A 19,095-nucleotide genomic window follows, 5' to 3' on the forward strand; every position below is an offset into this window, starting at 1 on the left:
CTGATGTGTGATCAATAGTGCAGTCAGCAGTCGACCACAGCAGAGGAGGGCGAGTAACCTCCACTAATGGGATGCATCGCAGCATAAACAGCGCAGATGGGACTCTGGGTTTGTGATCACATTATACTGATGAAATGGAAACACTGTGAAGGTATTACGGCTTTAACACAACTGTTATTACTTCAAATCCATATACAGTACATCCTGTTTGAGAAGTTTTCAGCAGAGCAGGAAACACCGCTGTGTGCAATCTAAAGCATTTACCATTTAAACAGAAAATCTATAGCGGATAACCTGCAAGGGCATCCACTGCAATTTAACTGCTTTATCCTGATCTAAATGCATGTTTCAAACCAGCAACGCTTTGACATGGGGTCCCACTGCAACTTGAGCAAATCGTACTGGTTAGAGCATCTGTCAAGACTGAACAATCAAACCCCAACTACACTACCGCCAAGGACATCCACCTTCAGAGAGAGGGAGGCTCTAAAGATCTTCCCGTCTGTAAAACCTCTGCATCAGCAGCATTAACATCAGCTGGTAAATAACTTAACAAGCTCTTTGTTAAGTGCAATCAAGAGTTCAGAGATTTAATTAAGCTACAGAAAAAAATGCAAACGGCTCAAAGTTTCTCTTCTTTTACCCATTTAAAGTTCTTTTACATCTAACTCTTAATCCATGTACGGACCACAGAGCTGAATTTCAGCTTGTGTGACTCACCATACAAGCTGCCTGTACGGCCTCAGACACGCTCCCAGCATTGGGCTCACACCAGAAGATGTGACAGTCGAAACGATGGCCGCCAGCGTCCATGATGAAGGCAAACGTGTGCACGTCACGCCCAACGCCCATGAAGGACAGGAAGCGAACACGACACTCTACCAGCACATCCTCTTCATCCTGCGGACAGAAAGTCTGAACTCTTTAGGCATTAGGTATTAAAGAGCTCACTCTCATCAGTAATTTATTTAAACAGCTACAAACAGCAGCTGGGCTGTTCAAGCTGAACGCCGTGACTTCTTCACACACACGGGAGTGGAGTTTCTGTGTGAGCTGCGATTCATCGCTCGGGTCAGCGGCTTATTTTCTCTCGCTCCAGAATGCAAGGTTTGTGTTTTTTCAGCATTTTTCTAGAGTAACACATTGAAATAAACAGTAATCTTTCTGATGAGGTCTGAAAAGGTTGTGCTCATTGGAGCCCTTCCTGGAGAGCAGTCTCTTCTATATGTGTCTCCAGAGGTCAGGAGACCAGTCGGGGCTCTTTTATAGGATCAAATAATAATAATAATGAAACCAAATGTAAAGCAAAGTTTCACACAGTGTGATTACAAACTGCTGCTTGTGCAACGAGGCGCGGTATATCAGCCTTGGCCAACACCGACAGAGGCAAATCCAGGTTTGCATGAGTTAAAATATTTCGACTTTGGTGGCAGCTTAGCTTCATGCTGCTGTTGGTTCTTCAGTCAATCCTGGAGAAAAGCAAAGTGAAGTCAAGTGTGAAAAGTGTCCACCATTATGGGGTTTTTCTGTTTCTCACGTAAGTCATGAATGCAAAAGACGCCTTTTCCTGTTCCGACCAGCAACCAATCAGCAGTCCACATACACACACACCGTCACTCATTTTGATCTGTGTTGGTTTGTGGAGGATGGTGTATGTGTAGGTTGCACACCCCGTTTGCATATGCTCTACATAATCAAATATGCACGCAAACACGATACTATAAATCAAACATTAGGGGGGAATATTCGCGAGTTTCCAACCGACTTCACGCGAGTAAAACGAGGCAAAACTTTGCTTGGTGTTTGGTGTGACTGCATCATAAGAGCTCAACAACATCAGACCTGTCTGACCTCGTCTTTGCTGATGGTGACCGTAGCGTCGGCTACATTGAGGGCCACCGGAGTCCAGTCGTCTCTGCTGGAAGAACCGATCAGACTGTCTATAGCTCCATTCAGTATATCCATGCCTGATGTAGAAGGTGATAAAACAAAACATTTGAATTAAATAAACATTCAGAATCAACATTAACATTTCATCACTCTGTGTGTATGTGTCACACCAACCTATCGGTCTGGCCACAGGCATCATCCCAAGATAGAGCACCTGAAACTTCTGAACCAGCTCCGTCTTTGGTGTGGGGAACTCTGCTGAGGAGAATTCAACACACATTTGAATTGGTGCTCATAAGAACACATAACATAAAGTACACTGAACTGCACCACGATTTTACAATAGAGGGTGTATTAAAATTAAAAAAAAAAAAAAAAAAAATCATTTTAAAAGGCTATTTTTTAAATTTTAAATATACATTGCCTAAATTATACATTTTACATATGAATCTTCATCCAGATGTACGGCATGTGTCCATATGATGGTCGGACTTGCCTCATGCGAGCATGTTGTTATGCTACATACCAGCAACAATGTGAAACTCACGAATCGCCTCTTTCTCACAGTACATGTTTCGATCGTTACCGGTGAACGACTGTGGAATTAAAGAGTGCTCGCGCTTTAATATTTGAACTGGTATCTTTGAGTGTTTGCTGCCATCATAAATAAATAATCTCCAAATGTAGTGTTAAATATTTTAAACAAGACTTCTGTTGAAATATGTCACAGTAGACTAGAAACACATGTTTTCTTACATCGTAAAAGTTATTGTCAGTAATCACAGCGGTTCTATTTGAGAAGCTGACATGAGCAGACCAGTCAGAGAGTGTGTGTGTGTGTGTGTGTGTGTGTGTGTGTGTGTGTGTGTGTGTGTGTGTGTGTGTGTGTGTGTGTGTGTGTGTGTGTGTGTGTACACACAGTGATTAGTTCAGCACAGCTAACGTCGTCTCTCTTAGAAAGACTGACAGGTGACAGGAAATAACAGAGTTATGACAGGAAGCAGATGCTCGTCGTCACATCTCTCATTAAACTGACTGAAAAACAGAGGCACAGAGTCTATTTTTACCATCTGTCGGACATTTAAAAAATTTTTTTTAAACTTCCTCCTTTTTTGTAAATCTAAAGGTGAGATGATGAACTGCACTGGACCACAAACCTCTAAATCTGTCAAGTGGAAAGAACTGCTAGGCAACCTGTGGCGTTTTTGATCGTTACTATCACACTTGGTGCAGGTTTCTCTCTAGTGCACTGATTGAAAGTTGGTAGGCGTGAAGCATGAGGAGCAGTAGCAGCACTGGTCGAATGATGGAGAAGGAGGCAGCAAATTTTATGAAAAAGAAAACGCATTAAACCCCTGTCAAAATTCAAGGCTGCAATAATAAATCTCTCCTAAATCATCTTGTTATAAATTCTCATTAACTAAAAAGGACATTACGATAAAAAGCCAGCTATTTTCTGACACATTCAGTCTCCCAAATGGCCAGTTTGGACGCATCTTCAGTGCCACAGAAATGATAACTCCCCGTGCGTCTATTGACGCAAGACAGTTGTCACATTTACTCCCTCTTACACACACAGACAGACAAGGAGTTGCTTTGTGTAATGTATGAAGCCTACCTTGTAAAGGGAGATCGAGTCCTGCCTGCATCCTGTCATGGAGGGAGCCTCCTGCCATCGCTTTGGCATTCTTTCTCTCTGTCATTATCTGGAGGAGAGGCAGGGAGGGTTAGAGAGGGAAGCAAAAAGAAGATACAGAAGTATGAGGAAATGGCATGTAAAAGAAAAAAAAGCCAAAGTGATATGCCGTGACAGAGACACAGGGGAGGAGAGCGAAGAGACAAAGCCGAAAAACAACAGAACGTGTGAGAGTGCAGGAGGATGGGTGAGAGAGGGAGATGAAAGCATAAACACGAAACCCTGGAAATGCTTCACCCTTGATACTGTCATGCCGTCTTCTCATTTCACCTGAAGAGCACAGAAGTGCACTCACACAGACACACACAAATTAAGCAGGTCACACTCCTCTCTCCAACACAGTGATAGCCTTTTCTCCCGAGCAACACACACGACGCTCACGAAGCAAGTAAACTGCTTCACCCATTGCTTTCACAAACCCCACTTAAAAACATCAAACGTATGTTGTCGTTTTTTTTTTTTATGCTGGATTAACAGGGTTCTTACACATTTTTCAGGTACTTTTTAAGCACTTTCAAAGTCCATTTTTAAGCTTTTCCAGCACATTACCAAAAATAATAAAAAAATAAAATAAAATAATGCATGTTTCACTTTGCATCACCTCAGTAAGACCATGTAAAAATTTAAACAAATAATCTCAGGTCGACTTAAATGTCCTTTGTTCCCCTTTTGTAAAAACAGAAAAATGCACCACACAAAAATACTGAATAAGGAAATGGTTGCCTTATATGCGTATAGTGCAGAAACTCAAAAAAGACATCAAGTTGTTAGAGATATTCATCTCCACTTGAAAAAAAACAACCTCACAAAACAAGAAAACTGCACCAAACGTCACAATAATACACAGCAATTGTAATTGCAGAGAAATACTGCATTTATTTTGGTCATTTCATTTTCAAGCAAGAAGCTCACCCTTTTTGAACGGAAAGACAAAACAAGTGAACTGGAAGGGGAAAAGGAGAAAAGGAAAAACGATGCTGACAGATGCAGAAAAGGATCGATCAAATGGCGAGAAACAACTCAGAGCTCATTAAGGGAATGTTGTTGGAATTCAATAACTTTAAGCGTAAAAACACTGAAATGCAGGCACAAAAGCAACAAGACAAAATACATGAAGACCTGCAGCTCCAAGAAATCCAGAGTAGAAATACGCAGTTAGAAGACAAGCACAAAGAAGTACAACAGAGAAATGCAGACATGCACAAGGACAAGCTGATACACGAGGCAGCATCCAAACAACTCAAAGACAAGCTTGAAGAAAAACAAGCAACATTAGAACAGGTGGAACAAAGATGCAACAAACTTGAGAAGCAAAGCACCGAAACAATCGATGAGTTGAGAACCCTCATCCTGGAGAAAAAAAGCGCTCGTGGAAAAGTGCATGGAAAAGAAGAAAAAAAATGCTTCGGCTTGTTCCGGAGGAAGGACGCTACTGCTTCCTCACCTGATGCAGCCTCGTCTTGCTCCACCTCTGTTCACCCCCCCAACCAGTCCCGGCAGTTGACTGCCCCCTCCTGAGCCTGGTGCTGCCGGAGGTTTCTGCCCGTTTAAAGGCAGTTTTTCCTCCCCACTGTCACCTAGTGCGTGCTCAGAGGGGATTGTTGGGGTTTTCTCTCCTCTACCTTGTTTCCTGATTTACTTGTTAACTTTTCGTTCTTACCTCGTTTTAGCTTGTTTCTTTATTTACTTGTTTAACTTTTTCTTTATTGACTTGCTTGTTTAACTTTTTTTAAACTTGTGTAACAAAATAATAAACCAATTGCATTAATCCTTCGAGTATTTTTCATCTAATCTTGACAGAATTTTTCCAAAACATTTTCAAACATTCAGATCTGTCTTTTATTTTCTTCTAAATGGTGAACTAAAAACTCTGGAACAAGGTTTGAAACACTGAAACTGTTTCAGCTGAAACCGGCAAAGTCATGCGTGTGTGTGTGTGAGACTCACAGAGGACACTGTGTCACTAGTTAGGTCATCATGTTTGGGCTCAATCACTCCAAAATTATTTAGGCCAAATCTTTAAAACGGTGTCATTGCATACACATTTGCAATTCATTCAATCGCACAAATGCAGAAATTATTATTTGCAGTATCTCATCTGATTTATTGTGAGAATGTCATGCCCAAAAATGGGGACAAAAGCGTTCAATCGTTTATAAGAAGAGGTCAGAAATATAAGTGCTGACATCAGTAGTGTCCACAGGAACCTCTCAATCTCAGCTAAAAGCTCATGTAAACCATTTCTGCAACCACCAAACAAAGCAAAGACACCAAACAGTTAAAAGAGCAGTTACCTCACCATGAAAGGTAAGGTATGATCCATCTTTTGATTTTTGATTTTCTGGAATTAAATGTGAACTGAAAATTTTTTTTTTTAAAGGTGTTATATGCTATAAAATACTTTTAAATAAATTAGGTGAGGAAAATTAAAGACCCAATTTTTCTATGTTTGAGTCACAGTAACTTAGAGTTACTACAGTTTCAAGCACCACATCTGACATTCAAGCACTTTTCAAACCTTGAAAGGACAATATTACAATTCAAGCGTATTCAAGGATTTCAAGCACCCGTACGAACCCTGGATTAAAGACTTCAATCAAAATAAATCTTTATTAGCAACCAATTCTTCTTTTCTTATCAGTTTTCTATAAAACAGACCGACTAGGGGGAAAATAAAATGTTGTTGTTAGATGTTGTTAGATCGGGTGTGATGAATATGGAGGGGGAGGAATGGCTCCTCTACATTTTCAGCTAAAAACACTTCAGAGGCGAGCATTAGTTAAACCTTCTGAAAAATAAAATATTTTCATCTCGACTGCATATAAATGAAGAAATCATTCGAAGGTCTTTTCAGACGCTGAATATAAAGTTCGCCTTTTAATGAGGACAGTCCATTAACTAAACGTTCAAAGCAGACAACAAACACGCAGTCTGAATACTGCCCTTTCAGCCCTGTTTGAATTCACCTGTATTCATCAAACACAGCAGAGAAAGCTTGCTGGTAACTGTGTTTGGGAGTGTGCTTTGACTGTGTGATGGATGTTAAATAAGATAAAGCACTGCAGCATTTCTTCAGCACCATGACTACAGATAAATTTTTTTGCTTTATGGGTTTTAAGATGAGCTTGCGTGCTGAATAATTTTGTGCTTTTAAAAACATAATAAAAAAAATTAAAATCCATCAACACTACATTTTCTTCTCTGTGAGCCTTTATGTTGAGTGGGAGGGAAAACATTTGTCCAACTACTTGGCTAGCTTCATCACATCCGTCTGCCAAAATCCCAAAGTTAGCCTCCTGTGTCTGGAACCTCCTCCGGCCTGAACAACTCACCCGGGAGCAGATCTCGTGCAGGCTGGTGGCGATGGCTTTGGCTGGTGTGTCACAGCGGAACACATGACATTTCAGGATCCTGGTGTTTTTATCCCTCGCCACATATGCAAAATCCCTGAGAAGAGGAAAACACAGAGTTGCTTTACAAAAAAAACAAACACACAGTCACAAATGGAGATGCGGTTTGCTGGACGAGTTTGGTGCTACTTGGAGAAATTTTAAAACAAAAATGTGTGTGTCTACTTTTGAGACTGACAGGTCTTTGAGACAGATGAGAGATGAAGTGACCTTTTGTAGCGGGATGAATATAGGACGGACACATGCACACACACGCAGAGACGACAATGGACCCCAAAGATCAATAGAGCAGCGTGATGCAAGAGGGAGTTGAATAGAGTAACAGCAGGAAAGAACTTTCCCCTGGGCCCACTGGAGCCGAAAACAATTTAACTCAGCTGAACAGAAGGAACGGAGAATAAAAAGGAGGAGGGAAAGAGATGGGATGGAGAGAGGGATGAAGACACAGGATACTTTAAAAAGAAATGTAGCTGCAGCAAATTAAACCAGAGCATCACACACACACAGACACACACAAAGACATAAGCCAATGTAAATAACTCCCTTCAGGCTGTGTTTCAATATGAGATGTAATAGTCAAACAAGGCCTGAGGGCTAACAGGATTCCTGGACGCAGATTCTCAGGGACGTTCTCCACGAGACATTCCTATTTACGTACGTGTGTGTGTGTGTGTGTGTGTGTGTGTGTGTGTGTGTGTGTGTGTGTGTGTGTGTGTGTGTGTGTGTGTGTGTAACAAAGTTAAAAAAAAAAAAATACTTGTAGACAGACAAGGACAGGGGATGTGACCTTCATTTCCTCCATGTCTGAATGCATGCACGCAGTGGTACAGAGTACATCAAGAGCCACTTTCAAGATGAAAGAAAATGAGACGGAGAGAGGAAATTAAACAATAAAATGATGTAGAGGTACTCTACAGGAGGAGCATTGCAGACTGAAAAGGAAGGAATGCGTTTACCTCTCTCTGTATCCAAGGAAGCAAAGAAGGAAAGGAAGACAGGTTAGTGGGAGGGAAAAAAAAAGGGGGAGAGAAAAAAAATCCATCGCACCAGTGAGCGTTATTGCCGGGTGACAAAAGGTTGCAAAGAGATGCACTTTCACATAGAAAATTAACCTTGAGTGACATATTCACTTCTCCTGCCGTCTCCTTCTCTAACAGAGTTTTAGTGGCGGTACGGTAAAATGCACGTATATATGCACACAGATCTCAGCAGCACTGCAGGTGATCTTAAATGCAGAGTTACTCTGAGCTAAAATTATATATGGAATATAAAGGAAAAGAGAGAAAATGGATGAAGAGAGGGACTCGGGGTGACGGAGAAGTCAGGTTGTGAACAGTTAGCCTGCTGAAGGCTTGCATATCCTTAAAAGACATAACGAAAGAAGCTTTTTTTAAGCCACATACAAAAATTAATTAAAAAATTAAAAAAAAACAAAAACCTAGAGCAAGAGAGTGGGTGACTCGAAAAAGGAAGGAGAGAAAATTGGAAGTGAATTGTAACAATGTACAAGATAAAGATAAAAGCCTAAAGACGAGAGCAGAATAAAAGACCCCGAGATGAGAAGAACATAAAAGTCAAAGGAGGATTGGAGAGAGAGGGGGCGGGAGAGAGAGTGGGAATGATGTCTCATTTCTAATATAATCTTATCATCATGCCAACGCCCCTGAAAATGTCAAGGTTGCTGTGAGGATGTGTAATCGGTGGTGATAATGAGTTTCGCAGCACATGAAGAGAGGGCTCTGGGGGCTACGGTTCCAGTGCTGACACAACCACTTCACAGGGGTGTGTGACACAGAGAGAGGCAGAGAGAGGGGAAAATCCCAGCTCTGTGCAGGTTTCAATACAATCCACATGCTCACAGACCGTGACTCGTACAAACAAAAGAAAAACTGGGCTAAAAAACAACAACAACAAAAAACAACTTGCATAAACTTACACCAGCATGTAGTCGTTAATTTAAAATCTAAACTGGAGTTCATTTTTGCTGACACACTGAAAAAATTCTTATCTTGCATTTTTAATCAAACACGAATTACACTGTTTGGAGCTTCTCGCTGTTTTTTAAAAATCCATTTTAACACGAAATAAAAGCTTCTTAATTAAACTTCTGCACCTAAACAGACCCTTAACAAGACGAGCCTCACCTGTAATCACCTCCATTACATGTCAGAAGGGCTCTTTTGAAAGAGCGTGAGAGTAAACAAGTATTTTTCCTTAAAAAAAAAAACAAAAAAACAAACTGTAGTGATAAGCACCTCCAATTACACACATCTCACAAAAAAGAAAAAAGAAAAAAAACACCCTCCAAAAGGCCTCTCATCTGTGGTTTCTCCTCCTTTTCTTTGTACTTTAAACATAAGAGCAGGAGTGATGCTTCCAAAAGTGAGGATGAGGTGTTTAAATGTACTTACAGGGTCTGTCGTCCTATCCTGGCAGGTAATCCTGTGACCGGCAGGCGTATTTACAGACTCACACCATCAATTTCTGGTGATACCGAACTGCAATGCACGCGCGCTCTCCTCAACCTGTCTGCTCCACACCCTGTGAGCACTAACCATGCCTCCCCCTCTGGCAGCCTCATTCCCCTCTCCCTCTCTCCTGCCAGATCCCCCTCCCTCTGACCACCTCCTCTTCTCCTCCTCCCTTTGCTGCAGCCCACTGTTCAGACTATCCAGCCATATGTGACAGATCCCAATAAAGTATTTGGAGAGGGGGAAAAATTGCTTGTGGTCCATGTGGTGGAGGGATTTTCAGCTTCATTATACGGAATAACATCGACACCTGCGCGATTACGACTGCGTGGTTGTGAATGAAAGAAGAGAGACGCACCCTCAAGGCAACAGGATTGTGAGGTTCTGCATATTCCAAAAAGCTTTTAGCCTCATCCCGTCTCCTGAGTACACTCGTCATCGCGCGCACGTGTGTGCCAGCTCTTATTATACAGTAAGCACCAACTGTTTCAGTCCCCAGTCACCCGGCTGTGCCTCATAACCTACATTCTGCAGTGTGCATGCTGCAGCAGTGCACAGCGTCCTCTGCTGGTTGCCCATGGCTTAATTTTAACCTTCATATGCCCAGAAAAAGGCTCCTTTTCTTTTAATATTTATCTCATTCTTACTTCGGGAAGCTCAAACCAAGAAGCTGCCGGGTACAGTGACAGCATGATGTCAGTGAAGCCCAGCCAAGCTGCGGTGAAAGCGAGGGACAGACAGTCAGGTGGGGATTTGTGGTGAAAGAGAATAAAGGCCACTCTCTGTGTCATCCTCGACTTTGTAGTGATGAATTAATCTGACATTAGCTCCCCTTCATCAATCACCAACTCCCCCTCTTCTCCACGTTAACTCTGCCACCTGTCTGCTTGCCCTCATTTGTTCCCATGACCTTTCACTGAGCGAGTGTTTTAAATTCGCCATCGACTTATAAGCCGAAGCGTTGAAACGCTAAACAACAAAAGGATGCTGACATCAATGAGTCAGGACCCAGATTACCGCTAAATATACAGAAATCTCTCTGAACATTTACAATCCAGGGAATTGATTTTGAGCACAGTGTGAGACGTGCTTTTATACACACTGTAAATTATTCACGGAGACGAGAAAAAGAAAGTCAAATTTAAGGGAAAAATAAAAACAAACAAAAAACCCACTAACCTGCCATTGTCCCGGCCAACGCCCCAAACTCGGATGCTCGCGATTGGCTGAGAATGAAGCACGCTGCGGTCCATGGGGTCGACTAGGTTCAACATATTATTCTCCAGCATGAGGTACATGTCCTTCCCCTGGGCACACAAACACACACAAATCCTTCAGAGCTCATCATAAAAATATGCAATCCTTATTTCCTGCAGCGAGAGTCACAGCAAAAATATAAAAAAAACTAAACAACAGTCCTTTAAATGCCAGCGGCTTTCAGTACAACTGTTGCATATATTTATTTATCCATGTGTACATGTGTGTCCCTGTGAGCTCTCTAGCTTTGAAGGTCTCTAAAGAAATTATAAAACCCTAGAAAGAGGGTGCTGGGAGATGAAAGGTTATTAAAAGAGGGATCGAGCCCTCTCTGTCCATTCTGTCGCTTCATATTAAATAAAAGCGCACCGCAGAGAATTGATAGCACTGCTCTACTTCCCCATATTTCAGGAGGCATTTATCCACGCTAACTGATGCTGCGCCTTTCTTTCTTTTACGCTTTTAAACAGGAGAGTCTTCATCACCTCTCCCCAGATGCCAACGGTGTCCCGGATGTCGTTCTTGCAGTAGGACAGCTGTCGGATGCAGTTGTTAACAGCGACGCTGCTCTTTCCAGGAGCCAAGTCCTCCTCGGCCATCTCCACCCAACCCAGAGAGCGCACGGCGAAACACTGAAAGAAATGCACACAACAGATGATCACACCATCATACACAACAAATACAAAGAAAACAAGGAAGTGGAAGAGCATCCAAGATTTGAAGGACTAAAAAGTTGAAATTTCTTTTAGGAATCACGGATCCCTTGGCAGCTCCGAACCGTGACGCTCACACGTGTTGGGTATATTCTCCTTCCAGCAATGTCATTCCTTATTAATGCCGTTTTGTCACTATGGGGCATAAGGTTTACAAAGTTTTAGAGCTACCAGCAGCTGGTTTGCTGTTACTTTTTTTTTTCTTACCTCCTCTCAACACTAGTGCTGAATGTCCTGTATTTGTACAGGACACAGTTTGTTCTACATCTTGCATCACTTTAATATATTTTCTAAGCTCCTCTAAGCTTGCTGTAATGGACAATGAATGGTTCAGGTGTATGGATCATTCTCAAGAGCAGGCTCTGTTGGTAAATACGCTGCGCTTGCCTTTAGCAGTTGTGGCTTGTGTGGAAGAGTGAGCCATGCAGGGTTAGTCTCAGGGTCAGTCTTCTGCCTGTCCACATGTTGATGCAATCTGCTGCTACTCTGTCTTACCAGTTGATTTTGAATCAGAGAAAAGAGGGAAAAAAGCACTCTGAAGAACAACTGAGACTAAAAGCTATTAAGTGAAGAGCATTAATTTAATAGCAAAAAAGTAAAGTAACTTTTTTGTACACAGACAGCAAGTTTAAAGGTCATATGTCCCTGTTACCTTTAACGGTAGCGTCACTTTGTTTAAAACGACACATGAGATTGGAAACTTGTAACCTCTTAAAGATGAAACCAAACAAACAAACAACAGAAAAGATGAAGAAAACAGAAGAAAGTTAAAGACAAAGAGAGGAGTGAGACCAGTCCCTCTGCTCTCATAAAGTATTCATTTGATTTCTGCAGTCCGTTCAGAAAGCACTCTGCACTCTATATAGGTCAGGGAGGGAGACGGAGACCGTCACAGTTAAACTGACTCGTGGCAAGTTTGTTCTAATGCAGTCATGTTTCCACTCATGCTAGGCTGAAACTGCTTTAGAGTGAGATCTAATACGTAATTAACTTCTTCTTTTGTAGGCAGAAAAATGATCACTCCAATCTTAAAAGAGCAATGGCTGATTTGCTTCTCTGTAACATGTGAGTGTGCGAGCGTGTTGCCATATCAAAAGCCTGAGCTGCAGGCATGTGTTTGTGTCTGGTCTTCATCACAGTGTCACTGCTGCCTAAGGACTGAAGGCTGGGACACCAACCAACCCACTGAGTTTTAACTCTGATGAGCCAAACACATCTCGAACCTTTTTCAGAACTTTAACAATTAATAATAATATTACTACTACTATTAATAATAATAGTAATAATACCACCACCATCAGGGGAATCAGAAGCAACAGTGGGTACAAAAAAAAGACCAAATGAGGAAAAAAGTTGGGAACTAAAACAAAATTGAAATCCTCCTACATCTTAGTCTGCTGACGGTTCTCATCTATGACCGGTTTCATGATGTCACCAAGATGCCTAGCAAAGCTAAAATGACCCATTTGTTGTATTTATGCACATGTAACACTTTGTAAAAGTATCGTATCATTTTCATTTCACTACTGTAAAATCTAATTTAGCAAATCTTTTGATATATCCAATTTATATTGATATTTGTAGGTTCAATATTACATTACAACACATCACTTCACACATGACCTTAAGAAGGGACTATATCAAAAGTTCAATGATAAATAACTCCATAAATGTACATAAGGCAATGTATCTTGGGCATGTATCAGTGTGTTTAATTCATGGCAAATTATTAAACAACCAATCACCTGCAAGAAAAGTGCTCATAAAATTAAATGAAATTTTCTTCTCTCAATCTATCAAAATAAGGGATGATATGTAAAAACTGTCATATGTCTTATAAATACCTCACGAAACTGGGTGGGAAATGAAAAAAACAAAAAAAAAACAAAAAAAAACTTATACAGTATATATATATGATAGTGTGCAAATACCAACATGCATAGGTACATGCATAAATGTAATGAATGTGTACAAGTTTTTGTGCTTTGTTGTCCGTACATTTTGTGGTTGTTGTGGATTGTGTTCATTTATTTTAGTCTCACTGGAATTTGCTGCAGCTTATGACAGAATGCAGTGGGTGTGAGTAACACTGCAATTTAAAATTTAACTTATGGCCCAAGGTGACCTTTTGCAAATGAATGCCACCCTCCACAGTAGTAAGTTTTACTGAGCCTGAGACTCCTTAAAGGCTTAAATGTCTCATTTGAATTTCTGGTTTGGATGCTTAATAACACTTAGACCCCTGGGAAACCCACAGATAATTGGAATTATGGCACGAAACCGCTTCCAAAACATCATGCAACACCTACGCTTTGATGACAAGTCCACCCGCTGTGATCGAGCAAAGACTGACAAGTTTGCTGCAATTTCCAGTGTGTGGGGATCATTTGTCACCAACTGCATCACGTGCTACAACCCTGGTCTACATATCACCATTGATGAACAGCTTTTCCCCTTGCAATATACTGTTTCCTGCAGTATATTGCAAGTAAACCTGACAAGTTTGGGATCAAGTTTTGGGTGGCTTGCGACCTAAAATCCAAGTACATTTGCAATGTCTTCCCATATCTTGGCAAGGACCCCAATCGTCCCACTGGGGAGAGACTTTCTGAAAATGTAGTAATGAGGCTGATGGAACCATTCCTAGACAAGGGCAGAAATGTTACCACGGACAATTTCTTCACATCGCTTTCACTTGCGCAAAAACTTCTTGGACGGAAAACCACCATCCTCGGCACAGTCAACAAGATTCGCAGGGAAATTCCTCAATCCACTAGACAGACAGATCGCAATGAATTCACCACTCAGGTATGCCACTCTACACCGAGCCCTGGAAAAAGGGCCACGTGTCAGGTCAAACACAGATGCAAAAAAAATCAGGCCACTGTGCGATGTGTTCACTGCTACAGGTACACATGTGGTAAATGCAGACGACAGATACCGTGGCAGTGCCAGGATTGTGAGTGATTGCTGAAAATGTTGAAATGTACTCACTCACTTTTTATCATTATTTGTAAATATGTGTACAAATGGTTGGTTTTTTGTACTGTTTTCATCAATAAATGTCAGCAACAAAGGACATACAAAGGACATGTGTTGATTTCTCCCTAAGATGGCAAACTGAAACACTCCACTCCCCCACCCCCTCAATCACTCACCCCCACTCCCCTCCCTCCAGAATTCCTAGGTAACGACCTAATATACATATGAATGACTAGCCAATTTAGCTTCCACTTCCACCATTTGACTGCTCTCCGGGTTTTATAGGTAGAAAGGTAGAAGCCTGGGGATGCTAGTGTAGAGGGTCCACCACTGCACACTTGTATTTTCCTCTTCCACCACTGGGGGGCAAGCTTTCTCTTCTTTCAACAACAGCAGCAGATCATGAGTGCTGGAAAGCCGAGTGTAACTTTAACCATTTAAAGGAACTTTAGACACTGAAAAAATTGAAGTACTTTTATAAAAAAAGTAGCATGTTTGGCACTTAAATTCTAAAATGATCTTTTAACCTACTTCATACCATTTTTTATTTTTTTTTTAAATATAGAGGCAACAGCTACATAACAACCTCACCTGATTCAGCCTGTCCTGTGTCTAAGACCACACATTATAAAGACATTCGAAGGCCAGTGCGTAATGCTGACCTTCATGTATATAAAGTTTAGAAAAAGGGTTTTACCTTTGCCTCGGGGTCACTGTTAATACTGCTGGATTCTTCTTCTTCTGCTGCTGGACGGCTCCTGAAAATAGTTTAAACATAAGAGAACTATTAGCTGCTTTGTTAGCAAGGTTTCTGTCTGATGTGTGAATTTACAGAAGCTACAAGCAGGCGATACACTAGCAGAACATGGACCCTTTTCCTGAAGAGAGGATCTAACTGGCTGCTTTGGCTGAACCTGTTACACTTTAATTAAATACAATCTCCAAGAAACAAAGAAGAGATTAAAATACAGGACAATCTGTTTAATAACTGCAGCTCTGGAGGCTTTCAGAGATTCATGCACAGAAGCTGGATGGATTTGTGTGTCTTCTGTATTTTACCTTAGCTTGAGTGACGCGTAGCGAAGCGTAGCACCCTCAAACTCTTTCAGACTGGGGTCCGGGTTCACTGTGGCTGCCTGCAGGTCCTGATGCACATATGTGAAAATCATAGCAAAATAAGCCTCTGTATCCAGCAGGGGTTCCACCCTAGAGCATCTTTTACACATGCAACCTGGAATACTGTATGAGAATATAAACCGATTGTGTCTTCTGTCACTGAAACACTCTCCTGAATTAAAAAAACAAAACAAAACTGAATGATCCAACAGGAGTAAGTGCAGCCAGATAAGATCCTGATGAAGACATCCAGATTTAACAACAAGAAGATGAGCTGGCATTATCCTTTTAATGTTAATATGGATGTTCCTTATGGATTCCTACTGTTTTAAAAAAAAAAAAAAAAAAAAAAAATATTACTCTATCTTCTCGTGTGGTTGTATTTCTTCCTCAGTCCTCCTAAAAAAAAGATCATTTTCACAGGCTTGCTGGTCATTTTGCTCCAGCGAGATATGTGGCAATGTCCAAAAATATTACCGCTATAAACTGAAACACCTATGTGTACCCGTCATAAAATTCATGGGGTACAAGCTCCTGTGGTAGAGGCGCTACAAGACACGAAATAGATGTAAATTCTGACCCTTCAGCGTGAATGCCAGCATGCATCCAAGTGTGGAGCGAATGCTGCTGCCGGATGGATAAATGGCATTGGTGTGTTATGTGTAATGGGGCATGCTGCATTCAGAAAGAAAAAGGTTTATGTGGTATGTACACACACTGGTGTGTGTGACTACGCAGTCAGATCTGTGCCACCAGAACAGAAAGATGAAATTACTGGCGTATGTAAAGAAAGAAACAACCTAATGTGTCGCTGGAGTGGAGTAAACAGACATGTTCTTACACATCAGGCATGATCAGAGGCTGCGGTTTGTGCAGATATTTTTATGTTAAAGCATCAGCCACGCATGCTTTTTGCCCAGGCAGTGAACTTTAGCACAGGATGTATAAATGCACACACTCAAATAGCTGGTGAGGTTAGACCAAGAACAAGACTCACTGACACCGAGTGCATTATACTTGCCTTCCACATTTCACTATCAATTTTTCCGCCAAATTCACTCCACACCTGTTTCTATATTTGGCGTTAAGACACAAACACACACACACACAGTGGCGGGTCAAGGATTGAGAGTCAAAGGTTGGGTGGAGAGGGGGGCAAGGGGATAAAGACAGAACAATGTTGTTAGCTAACCAGCTTACTCTACACTCAGACGGTGTTGCAATAACGAGCAAAGCAGCAAAACGTTTCCTAAATAAAAGTAAACGGGCCAAGAAGAGTCCAACGGGACTTTCCGGGTTTTCCCCGATTTGTTTTGCTCCCATTGAACATTCACCTCGCTACTGAGAATCTGTCGATTCTTGATTAGTAGAATGTAAGCGACACAAACATACAGGACCCATCAGCAAGTGTTTAGACCGTGACACCATTTCTGTTGTTTTCAAGCTTTACTACAGCACAAAGATACAGTAATTACACTGAAAGTGTGCAAAGAGATGACAAAAAGTAGAAAAAGACATCAATATAACTAGAAAATCATTATAAAAGTCACACTACTAAAAGCTATAATACTAGATGTTATAGTGACTGCAGCTGATGTCCAATGACCATTACACTTGTTCCCAGTCTTTGCCCCTTGAAAGCTTACTAGGAGCTCTCTTCTGAACTGAGGGGTGAGTCTCTGGTTGTCAAATGTTGTCTTTATGGGGGAAAGCATGCTGAAGTACAAGGTTAAATCAGTGTCAGAGTCCAAACACTTATTGACTGCTCTATATATGATACAAGGAGTCAAATACAGTAATATACACGTACGGGTGCAGAGGAATTATTTACAGAACTAAGAAAAAAGTGAAAAAAGATGCTACAAGTCTGAGGGCAGATTGGGACTCCTACCTTTTCCTCATCTTCGTGACGCTGAGAGCGACACTCTTGATCCACACCCTGCAGAGACGCGGAGCGCGGCTAAAGAGACATCAGAGAGAGAAATGATGAGACTCTGTTTAGTGACATCCTGCTGCACCATGTTGGTCCGTCTGCCATTTTAGCTTTTGTGCAGCTGGGTGATACTCGAGCAGTCTGGAGGTCGATCGCATCAGATGGATGTGCCAGAATCAGATTGAGGCACATCCATCTGTCAACATCAGTCCATTCTCACTGGATCGATATTTTATCTACATGGGGCCGCTCTCTATCCATCTCCTTTCCTCTCTACATTTCCACCTATCATTCTACATGATTGACTGATTGATCGGCTCAGTGTTCTTGTATTCGGCTACCAGACTGGAGTGTTAACAGTGCTCTCCCTCTCACTCCCTTTGCCCAGCTGCCTACATTTAAATAAAACTATATTGAAACCCAGACAAATGCACTGCGCCGTTTAAAACTGGCACATGGAAGCGTGAAAATAACTCTTGCAAACCGCGATGAACACCACAGACTCCTGTGAAGTACAATGTAACACAAAAACGACGGTGGCTTACAAAGTAACAGCTGTTCACAAATCCACATGTGGGGAGTGTGGGCTCGTGAGTGGACAGAGGCTCCACTGAGCTGTCAGAGGTGGTGCTGCCCGAGCGAGTCGACCCCCTGAAGAAGATCTCGGCCTGGCATGACTGTAAGCGCATGGAAACACAGAGGTATTAAAAAAATAAAGACACACTGTTTAATCCATATTTATTGGAGTCAACAATGATTAATGGATTCAAGAAATCCATTTTTTCCCATCTTGTTTAGGGAAATGCTCGTCATTTGCACTTGACAGAATTACTGTCGGCAGCACCGACTGGTCCTCATGTCAGTTGCATAAATACAAATTGTAAAAATACCTGTTCATGAAAACTCACAGCAGCATTAAGTACAAGTCATGTACATATTATTCTGAGAACAGCAGCACAGAGTGCTTAATTCACTTCCAACACAGGTGTTATTACAGTTTTCCTCATAATTATTCTGTGCTGTGTGCGCTTTTGTTGATTTATGCTAATCCAAAGCTCAAAATAAACATTTTCATTTTAACCGCTGTGACATTTCCAGTTTTATTAATGCTTAGCTGTTATTAAGAGTCGAGGAGTTTCATTATCAACTAAATTGCATTGTAGCCAGTAATGGATACACTACCTTCACTGCATTAAAGTTTGACTTTATTACTTTGTTTTTAAATCAAATTGTTTGACTGCATTACTTTCCCTTCATCTCTTCATGTATGCTGTGAGCTGATTGCCTTCGTCAGAATCTATTCTCAACTACAAAAAGAAAGGTGTGCTGTGGTATCTGGCACCAAGATGTTAGCAACACATCCTTTAAGTCCTGTAAGTTGTGTGAGGTGGGGCATCTGTGGATCGGACTCATTTCTCAAGCAAATCCTACAGATGCTAAATTAGATTGAAATCTGGGGAATTTGAAGGCGGGGTCAACACTTTAGACTCGTTGTTGTGCTTCTCAAACCATTCCTGAATCATTTTTGCTGAAAGAGGCCATAGCCATCAGGAAAGACCGTTTCCATGAGAGTGTGCACATGGTCTGCAGTAACGATTAGGTAGGTGGTACATGTCAAATTAACATC

At 41.4% G+C, this 19,095-nt stretch overlaps 1 protein-coding gene across 4 annotated transcripts in view; it reads right to left on the minus strand.

Moving 5' to 3' along the window:
- apbb2b (amyloid beta (A4) precursor protein-binding, family B, member 2b) overlaps positions 1–19,095 on the minus strand; it is a 57,261-nt gene that overhangs the window by 4,922 nt on the left and 33,244 nt on the right. For 2 of the 4 annotated variants that reach the window (XM_085459338.1, XM_085459339.1), the window contains exons 6-17: positions 18,014–18,145; positions 17,427–17,495; positions 16,557–16,607; positions 15,479–15,564; positions 15,117–15,177; positions 11,210–11,356; positions 10,647–10,774; positions 6,919–7,033; positions 3,509–3,596; positions 2,065–2,148; positions 1,852–1,967; positions 721–900 (exon numbers count right to left, since the gene is read on the minus strand). In XM_085459338.1, coding sequence (XP_085315464.1) covers positions 721–900; positions 1,852–1,967; positions 2,065–2,148; positions 3,509–3,596; positions 6,919–7,033; positions 10,647–10,774; positions 11,210–11,356; positions 15,117–15,177; positions 15,479–15,564; positions 16,557–16,607; positions 17,427–17,495; positions 18,014–18,145 — 1,257 coding nt within the window. The remainder of the gene's footprint in view (positions 1–720; positions 901–1,851; positions 1,968–2,064; positions 2,149–3,508; positions 3,597–6,918; positions 7,034–10,646; positions 10,775–11,209; positions 11,357–15,116; positions 15,178–15,478; positions 15,565–16,556; positions 16,608–17,426; positions 17,496–18,013; positions 18,146–19,095) is intronic. The other 2 variants (XM_085459340.1, XM_085459341.1) reach the window with 2 other exon arrangements.

The sequence above is a fragment of the Copadichromis virginalis genome, linkage group LG6, assembly GCF_057382275.1.
Source record: "Copadichromis virginalis isolate Kocher_CV1m ecotype Utaka linkage group LG6, C_Virginalis_male_GT1.1, whole genome shotgun sequence".
Taxonomy (NCBI): Eukaryota; Metazoa; Chordata; class Actinopteri; order Cichliformes; family Cichlidae; genus Copadichromis; species Copadichromis virginalis.